Here is a 9,718-nt window from a genome sequence, read left to right as displayed (position 1 = left end):
TATTTAATGAGTGAGAAGAAGACAAGTGTTAAGAGTTTTATTCCTAGCTGTCTTCCTGTTGCTGTCCAGATTCTAGCATTGATAGGTATAGGTTCATAATCACGAAATCATATAACGTTGGAATGAGCGCGATACCTACTAATAATTAAGTAGGTACCTAGTGCTTCATCTACGAATGAATACTGGAAATATTTTTTATATTGATGTTATGCATGATTATTAGGTATTGATTGTGCAAGAGTAATGTTAATATCAATTAAGTACACTAATTGGCGCTTAAAACGTGAAGATTTAAGCAAATTTGAATTTCGAAAATAAATCATCATTTGTTTGAATCTAGGTAGGTACTTCTAAATTAAGTATTATTGTTTCGACTATGCTGTTATAATATGAGGTTTCTTAGGTTGGTATTCCACCTGTACAATTACCTTTGTCCAATGTCATTGCATCTCACTATCTCACTAGGCAAAATGTAGACGCAATACACATTGGACAAAGAAATTGGATAGATGGAATACCACCCTTAGCAAGATAATACATGTACAGTCACAGTCAGCTGCACAGGGATGAACCCCCACCCCTACAAACAAATTTCTATGCATAATTTTCTTTACTAAAAGAAAGTAGGTACTTATATGTAGTCGTTCGATTTGTGGCTGGCCCCGAACGGCTTATCCTTTTGTCTATCATAAAGTAAAACCGCACATGCTACTACCTGCATAACAAATCGTTCGGTCACTTTAACCGGTTATTGAATTAAAACTCCTATGGAAGTTGCAATAAGATTCAAAATGAACAAATGGAAAAAAATGAGATTTCTTGTGTGGTCCCTCTACGGTTACCTACTGAGTGTCGGCGAGTCGAACGCTACAGAACCAGTCTAAAATGTGTCATCGAGATGCGTAACAAAGGCGCGTTATTGGAGAGCGCAACTACACTGTTTTTTTGAGCGTTGGACTAGCCCGCACTCAAGTATATGCCAATTAGAATTACACGACCCTCTTTTTTTGCAGGTACCTAGTGGCACGTGCAGTTTAACTTAACAATAGACAAAGGATTAGCTGTTTGGGGCCAGGTACAAATCGAACGACTATACTAAATGCCAACCATTGAGTTTATATTACTATAGAGACGACATACCAAACAATGAAATTGTCGCAATCACAACCTATATCACGCGACCAAAACGTCGTAAGCGCCGTAAAATTCATGGCGCTTACGCGTTTAGGTCGCGAGATTCACTCTCCGCTTCTACGGTTTGATGCCAAAACGGCAGCAACTCATGGCGCAAAATACTGGTTCTCTGTGCGGTTCTATACGCTAGTACCTAATAATGGTTTAATGATGCCAACATACAAATTTGATTCAAGCGAATGCTTTAGTCTTAGGTAAGTATGCAAGTGCCATTGTCATTAATTAATAATCATTCCGTTACCATTTATAACTTAAATTTAACGGCCTAATGTAGAAGAAGGCTTTAAAAGTCTGATTAGAGTAACAACCATTTAATAAAGGCAAAAAACATAAAACAATACATATTTCAATATAATTACTAGGTACATATGTAACAATCACATAACAAAATATGTATTGAGATCATCTCAATACATATTTTGCATATTACTTATGAGTTTTAAGGCTATAAATTGTATGGAGGGGCATTCGACGAGAATGTCTTTGCCTGAATGCATGCTTTTGCCTTGTATGGCAGCTAATTTAATCAAATCCGTAAAGGTCGAGAATATACTGCCAATTTGTTAGCAAAGTCATGAAATATTACCAGACCCGATATCACATTCTCAGCCTTTTCAGAACTATTAGAAGATTTAGAAGAACGGCGTTTCGTAATTCGTAAGGGACATTCTCGTGGAATGCACCCGGAGATGACAGTGTCACCGTCCTCAAGCTATATGAAAAAAAAACTATATGTGAATGTTATAAAAGGTTATAAGTTTGTATGAAAAGCTTTGAACAACAGATGAAAAGAGCACATTAGCGCCACCACCAACAACGGAGGCGTGGTATCACTGGAATAAGCATGAACATCAGTCAGTTTTATAACACTAACTTTTTAGTGTTTTTAGTTACCTAGTACAACGGCCTGCAGCCTCTAGTCTAGGGGTCTACCACATAAAATAATGCTTGTATCACATATTAATTAGTCGCCTGTTTGGACAGATTTTGCAAAGGCAGGAAAATATGTAGTTTTTCAATTGTCATTTAGTCCAGCCTTTTTAGAAGACGTTAAGGAATCGATTTGCCAAAGATGTTTTGTTTTGTAGCATAATACCTATTGTTATATTATAAATTACAATTTTATGGAAATTTGTACAAACTAACGTCCATTTATCCTATTCTGAAGGTACAGATGATTCGTGTATTTTTGGTGTAATATACCCACTTTATGTAGTCTTCCTATATTAGATAATATTTAGACAAATAAGTTCAAATAACTCTACCTGCGCTTTTAACTTTGCTAAGAACATAGTGGAGACTTGAGAGAAATAACACAAATTTATTAACTTCAAAAGTTTTTGTTACTTTGCAATGATATATATAACACTGTGATACAGTTACTTATTTTAATAAAAAAATTGACAATACATGTTTTGTCTTTCAATTCAGAAATATGTCATTGTAGAGGCGATCACAGGGATTATTTAAATGTGTGTGATGTGTAATTGTGTATGTGCACCTATAAATGTCGTTTTAGAATATGGTCGGTAAGTATATTAAAAAGAAACACATATTCCATCAAAAAAAACATTTATATTTAAATGAAATTAAACCGAACTAAATAGTTAAATGGTCACCAAATTAAAATACATATAAGCATTCGATTCCTTGCTGATTATATCGAAATTTCTCGAAGTCACTGCCATGTAAAATAATGTAATCAAATGTTTTAACATCAACTATGAGTAAGTCGCAAACGTTGACCCCACGGTTGGCAAGTCCAAGCCTCCTCTTCTACTTCAGCAAGGTCGTGCCTTGAATGCCAGCCTAGGGTTAATTTCGTTGAGTGTTGTCCAGATTAGGGGAAATTTTCAATGGTCTCAAGTGTCTTTTTTCTCACTATCGTTTACGGATTTTGCTGCGGTTGGTTGGGTTTCCTTTTCCTTTGCCAGCCGTTGTTTGCTAAATTTACCCATGCCAGGCTGATAAATGACGCGACTTGGGCGATCCTGAAAAAAAAGCACCATCATTACAATCCATTTTTACAATATATTAGTTAAAATCTAAAATTAGTTTTAAGTGTCCCTTATTCACTCTCACGACTGGTCAAGTATTCTAGAGTAATTAATACTTCTCATTTTCACACTTAGACCCCTCCAAAACTTTTATAAAACCAAAAAAAAAACGTATTCCAGCAAGTATCCAACAGGCGCTCTATTATCTTATCAAACCAATCTAAATTAAACATTTGGACAGTAATTTACAAACTTACCTTATTTCTAATGCGTCTCTCGTTGCGCCGGTCGGTACTTTCGCTTTTCTCCTTTTCTTCAGATCCCTCTCTGTCTGTCGATTTGCCCCTGTCGTCCAACGAATTCTGTCGCTTCAAAGCAGAATCATCATTATTTAGTCCTTCACCAGAATCCAAGCTGCTTCTCCTAACTTTTGCTAGAGCTGTAGGTTCGTCATTGGTCTTGCTACACTCGTCAGTAGCTTCTTCTGAATCTTTTCGAGGTTTTACCTCTTCCAATTTAGTCTTTTTCTCCATTCCATCTATTATCCTGGTCAAATCATCCGTTTTGACTTGTGGCAACTGAGTAAATGGTTTGATATCATCATGATTCATTGATCTATATTTACCATCTGAAAGAGTACTTATCCCAGTAAATGATTGTTTATCTGCCTTGACAGCTTCAGTTGGCTTAGTCCTTTCTTTGCGGGTGTCACTATATTTTTTACTCTTCTGTTCTTTGACGCCATCTTTAGGCTTGATAGGTTTATCAATTTTGCTTTTATCTGATTCATCATCATCATCATCTTTTTTGTCGGAATCGTGTCTTTTCTTCTTGTCTGTCGCAAAACCCATTCCAGATTTACGCTGTTCCCTAAAGGTTTTAGATTCATAGACAGTTCCCTCCTTATTATCTGGTTTGCTTTGTTCTTCTCTAGGTTTAGACGATTTGTCTTTTTCCCACTCTCTAGGTTTGATCTTCTTAATTTCATTTTCGCCAGAGTCATCTTCCTATAAAACAAAACCGGAATGAAAATAATTTGTGCAATTAAAAAAATTATTAGGCTAAACTAAATGATATGGTTACGACATGAGACTAAAATAATAATAAATAAATTATCAAATCTTGTGGAACTTACGTGGTATGCACATGCACATACAAATTCAGCTAAGCAATACCTAAATAATGAAAAACTAGAACAAATAAAATGTTAAATAAACCAATGAAAAACCTTTAAACATGTATCACCACCACTCTTTGAACTACCTTCTTGTAGTTCCTTTTTATCGCAATATTTACTAGAGGTCAAAGTAAAAGTATTATGGGTTTTCATAGACAAGGCAGGAAAATGGCTATCCCAGTCCGAGTCTGTACTAATAAACTCATCAGAACCTTGGGACTTTTTTAATTCTGTTTTAGCTGATGCACATCTCACTTTAGATTTATGGTAGATTCTTTGTTCGCCAAACCAAAACTGGTGGTTAGGTTTATCATAATAGTCACAGTTATATTGAAATCCTTCATCTTCTGATAGATCACCAGGTGTCTAAAGAAAAAGTACAGTTATTTTAACATCTACTACATTTACGTTGTGTGTACATTGCAGCATTGTACCTACAGTTGCTTAAAAAGTAACAATCCCTTAATATTTCATTGTTTTTAAATAATGACAAAATGATACAACATTATAAACAATATTAAAACAGGAAGCAGCGATAGGCAGCCAATAAAAAATAAGTAACAAGCAGCAAATTATCAAGTCTATTTGGCCAATTGGCTGCATGAGATGTCATGAATGGTAAAAGTTATTAATAATTATGGAAGAATCAGTATGAGAGAACTAAACACTTAGTTATGTTTTTTTTAATTAATTTTAAATCATTCTTTTGATGAGTAGATGCAAAATGTATTATCCTAGTCTCTATTATTATAGGCACAGGCTATTTTTTACGCCCTCAGCCATACTACGAGAGGTATCTACAATATTCTACAACCTTTAGTATAGACCAATCCTTTCTTTGAAAAGTTTCAAACATTTTAGCCAATTGGATCTTGAAGTCTTCTATGGGTTTAAATCTTCTTTTTCTATTTGGTCCCACAGTAAAAGTCGTTCAGGGATTTGTTTTACACTATGGCTAAGGGGTAGAAATCATACTGAATTCTGTCATTATATGGACAGAGTTAGGCTGTGTACAAGTACATTCGACTGGCTAACAAGCCACGCACAAATGTCCAATATGTTTATGACCAGAAAACAAGCCTATCTAGAGAAAGCGCCGCTTGAAAGAAACAACGCTGATCGCATAGATTTCATAGGACGATGTTTACACTCTTGCACTCAAAAAATGCCGCGGCAGCAGTTCATTTGCCAGATCTGGTTACCGTCTATGACTGTGACCAATGCCTTACAAATTTGTCAGTTAACTGGACAATGGCACCTACAAGTTAAATGAATAAATGAGTGTACCTTGATGGCCGGCTCCTTGGTTTTCCTCTCGATCCTCATCTTGCGCTTGTCATTCTCGCGGCGGCGGCGCTCGTCGCGCCCGCGCTTGTCCTGCTTGCGCGCCGCCAGGTACTCCAGCAGCGGAGTTGATTGAACTTTCTTATCATTGCCTACAATAAAATAATTAAAGTATAGTTACAACTTTTTAAGTTGGCCAAATCCCAAATGTTACTTAAGAGGTGTTCCTACCATAGATACAATTTTGTAAGTAACTATTATAATAAGTTATTTTACTTTGCCTGTGCCCATAGAATATGGAACAGCCAAAATGTATGAAACAGCCAAAAAAAATTTCGCGGTTTCGTGGTTGCTCCCGTAGTAAAAGTTGTGTGTGTGTGTTGGGTGTGTGTTCAGTATAATCCCAAAACCTCCCTGGCAACGGGAATGCACTTATTTTTTAGCCACCCTGTATATAGATATACTTAAACTAAACACTGAGAAAATATTCAAAACTCGCTATAAAAAAAAACCCAAAACCTCCCTGGCAACGGGATATTATTATCTAAAACAAACAACACAAGCCATATTAAGGTGTAGGACTGACAAGGTCAATTTAAGTGTAACTTTGTCCCATAATATTGATTTGCTTACTAGCTCCTGCCCGTGACTTTGTCTGCGTGGTATGGTGATGATGATTAATAGAAACCATTGTAAAGGTGGGCAAGAATAATCCAACCCACTTTACCACAGACTGATTATTGGATGAAAATGAAACAAAATATATATTTAAAAAAAAAGATGTAATTTATGGAAAAATTTGTTCTATGTTTATAAATAACAGTATTGTTTACTCAACAGTTATGTGTACTACAGCTTGTTAAATTGCTGAGGCTTTTAGCAAAGATTATCTAAGACTATTTTTTTGTAACATTTTCACCCAGGTAATTTACTGGCTCGAGAAAATGTTAGATACTTACCATCGGTAATAGGATATGAATATTCTAGTTTCGGCTGATTTTCTACCTCCGGCTCCTTAGTCAAGCTCTCCAGAAACTCTTGGTATACAGGGTCACTCTCTATGGTACCACATTTTGGGTCCTTCTTCTTTTTTTTCTTTGGAATTCTCTGGAATGGAGCATACTCAACTATTCCAACATACTCCATACCTGAAAATTAAACATTTTAAGTATTTTTTTTAATCACAAACACATATGGAACCCACTTTTAATTTTGTAAATTAAATAATATGAATACATGTGACAGTCTCAGGCAGAAGGTAAAAAAGGACCTGGTTGGCAACAAGGAATACTTTGCCTAAACGAAATACATAATTATGTAGCTAATTATGAAATATGAACTATTACAAATACAATGCGGATAACACATTACCAACCTCTATCATCAACAAAGACATATTCATCAAATTTATCCCTAAACAGATAAATATCTTCAACATTAACGAAGTTTATATAAGCTCTGGAATAAATATTATTCCCCAACGACGGATCTGGCTTAGCAAAGTAGAAATGGTCGTGTTCCGGTATGGGCGACACTTGTTCTAGAAACTGTTCTTCGGTCATCGTTGGAGGCAATCGGCGAAGGATAATCTGCAATTGAATGAGTGTTACAAACCCTATATTTCCTTTCATTAAGAAGATGGTAAAATGTTCACATTAAACACAAATATATGGTCCAAAAAAAGTACTTTGGTTAGGGGCCGTTGTGATCTGGTTTTCTTGTCCTTAGATTTATTAATAAATGTCTTGCTGCCCGTCTCAGCCTGCGCGTCCTTAACATGTTGGTCCTCGGTCATTGTTTACGTTTTATTCACGTGTATATTTTAAAGTTTCATCATTTTGTAATAGTACTCGAATCGACGCAAGTCTATTTTAGTGACTTTTGTGACGTTTGTCGTTGTGACGTTTATGACTTATGAAACTAGAAGGCAGTATATGGCAACACTATTTCGCACAAGTACCTACCTACCTACCTATAGTCGTATAGTGTCGTGTAGTGTAGTGTAGTGTGTGTGTGTGTGTGTGTGTGTCGTGTAGTGTAGTATAGTCGGAAAACAAACTATAGTCTGGCAAACACAACTTGTCAATCAGTAAGAACCAGGAAAATTATGGGAAAATTATACTCATCTCTTTCTTTTGGGTGCTAGTATTAGCGTAAGACAACGACAGTATGATTCTCTCTGTCTATGTTTGAAATGAGACAGTCCTGGGCCCATGAGTACAGATGTGCTATACGCGTGCGCCCGTGAGGGACAGAACATACGCCCACATACGCCATGCAACAAAGTTATTGGTCGAGTTTATTAGTTGCCCACCGTAAACCGTAAACCATAGATAGATAGCAAGTGCAGCAGCAAGCCCGGGTTAAATGCTGCGTGTGTAAGAGCCATTATTACTCAGATCAGGCAAAACATGCTTCCATCCAGATAATTTAAAAATAATTAGTGTCAGTTCTGTCACTGTCAGTGTTACTCAACACTCTGAATTTGAGGTTATAATTGCATTTAAGTATTTTATGGGTTTTTTTTATTTGCTTGAATAATAATAATACTGATAAGTTGAATACGTGCTACATCTGCCGCTACAGAAATGTTTGGTTTGGCCAGATTATCAAGAAATTGGAAACATATAAACTTATTGACCCGACGCTCCAGATTATTTTTTAGTACTATCGACTCAAAAAATGATCAAAATCAGGACAAACTACCTGATATTCCAGAAAAAAGTGGTTTTGCTAAGGCGTTTGAAAAACAGTCTCAAATCCTAGATACACAGGAACCTGCAGTCAACCACTCATTTCCATCTCTGCTACGAAATTCTAAGTTTATGGATGTAAGTTATGAATTCATTTGAAACCTTAAAATTAAGCTACTGTTATTTCGTGTTAACAGTTAAAAAAAAATTTGATTAATTTTGTTTCAGTTAGGAGATTCCTCTGGCAAAGTGGTCATAGGCAAAATATTTCATGTTGTGGAAGATGATTTATACATTGACTTCGGTTGGAAATTCCACTGTGTGTGTACCCGCCCTACGAATAGAGGTGACGAATACGTCCGGGGAGCGAGAGTAAGGATTCAGATAAAGGACTTGGAGCTATCATCTCGTTTCCTTGGATCAAGCACAGACCTCACACTGCTGGAAGCTGACTGCAAGCTGCTAGGTTTAGTTTCTACGCCTTTACAAGCTGCAGTAACTGAGAAACAGCAGTAAGGTAAGTAATCATCACAGGCCTAAGCCTGTACCTAAGCCTAAGCATAACCAAGAACTAATGTGTATTTTTGATATAGGGTCAGTGCGTTAGTTTCGTTCACTTGACGAAATTTGAATATAAGCCTTCATTGCTGCACAAATTTGGACTTATTGCAATCCTTAATGTCTAAACAATATATATATCTACATAAAAATATTATTTGCTAATCTGTCAAATGGACAAAAACTAGAGCATGGACGGAACCTAGCCTAGCGCAATGATCCTAGCTGAGTAGATTATCTGTTTCCAAACTTTTTGATGTATTTAATTTTATTAGAAATTAATGTAGTATTTATTTCTTACGCTGTAGCAGTTTAAGGAGTTTAAAAAAGATTGTTGGTTGTTTTAAGAAGTATGTTAAACTTTTTGAATTCATTACTTATTTTTTATTAATCTCATACTAATGTCGAAAATTGGTATACACATTACACATCTATCAGGGCTCTATTATTGGCTGTAAGTCTGTGTGGTTTACTTATTCTGTAAATATAGTGTAGATAATTCTTACTTGGAGTTTTGAATGATTCACGGTTAGTTTCACTAGACTTATAATGACCGGGATATAGACCGTGATTACCTTTTGTATTATTTGTGAGCTCCCGATATTTCGACGCAGTTACATGCATCATGTTCACGGGTGACTGAAGATAGCGGGTGGGTGTCAAAGTTGTGTAGACAGCGCTTTGTCTACCCTCATTCTTGCGCGTCGGCTGCGTTCACTTTCAACGTTACCAACGGTCGCATTCACACTTGTTGGTCCGGTCGCGTTCACACTCGTTGGTCTGTCCAAACACACTACACTCACGGTGTCACTACG

At 36.2% G+C, this 9,718-nt stretch overlaps 2 protein-coding genes across 2 annotated transcripts; one reads left to right on the top strand and one right to left on the bottom strand.

Annotated features, from left to right (window-relative positions):
- Positions 1-2,891: 2,891 nt before the first annotated feature.
- On the bottom strand, positions 2,892-7,557 carry LOC134755765 (regulator of nonsense transcripts 3B). Its single transcript, XM_063692353.1, has 6 exons — positions 7,340-7,557; positions 7,028-7,241; positions 6,612-6,800; positions 5,656-5,804; positions 3,449-4,198; positions 2,892-3,185 (listed from the first exon to the last, which is right to left on the bottom strand). Exons 1-6 carry the CDS (start codon positions 7,445-7,447, stop codon positions 3,057-3,059), a joined length of 1,539 nt encoding a protein of 512 aa, XP_063548423.1. The 5' UTR covers positions 7,448-7,557; the 3' UTR covers positions 2,892-3,056.
- Positions 7,558-8,154: 597 nt separating this feature from the next.
- LOC134755798 (small ribosomal subunit protein bS1m) lies at positions 8,155-9,395 on the top strand. Its single transcript, XM_063692404.1, has 2 exons — positions 8,155-8,483; positions 8,574-9,395. The coding sequence occupies exons 1-2, from the start codon at positions 8,241-8,243 to the stop codon at positions 8,859-8,861; spliced, it is 531 nt and encodes a 176-aa protein (XP_063548474.1). The 5' UTR covers positions 8,155-8,240; the 3' UTR covers positions 8,862-9,395.
- The last annotated feature ends 323 nt before the right edge of the window (positions 9,396-9,718 follow it).

This window comes from Cydia strobilella, chromosome 3 (genome assembly GCF_947568885.1).
Source record: "Cydia strobilella chromosome 3, ilCydStro3.1, whole genome shotgun sequence".
Classification (NCBI taxonomy): Eukaryota; Metazoa; Arthropoda; class Insecta; order Lepidoptera; family Tortricidae; genus Cydia; species Cydia strobilella.
This window is presented reverse-complemented; position numbering and strand designations above follow the sequence as displayed.

Bases quoted from the DNA above. Each gene is read 5' to 3' on its own strand.
- LOC134755798 (XM_063692404.1), top strand. From the start codon at position 8,241: ATGTTTGGTTTGGCCAGATTATCAAGAAATTGGAAACATATAAACTTA. The intron at 8,484-8,573 runs GTAAGTTATGAA...ATTTTGTTTCAG, and splicing joins GAAATTCTAAGTTTATGGAT to TTAGGAGATTCCTCTGGCAA.
- LOC134755765 (XM_063692353.1), bottom strand. From the start codon at position 7,447: ATGACCGAGGACCAACATGTTAAGGACGCGCAGGCTGAGACGGGCAGC. The intron at 7,242-7,339 runs GTACTTTTTTTG...ATTCAATTGCAG, and splicing joins CACAACGGCCCCTAACCAAA to ATTATCCTTCGCCGATTGCC. The intron at 5,805-6,611 runs GTAAGTATCTAA...ATTTTATTGTAG, and splicing joins TTCATATCCTATTACCGATG to GCAATGATAAGAAAGTTCAA.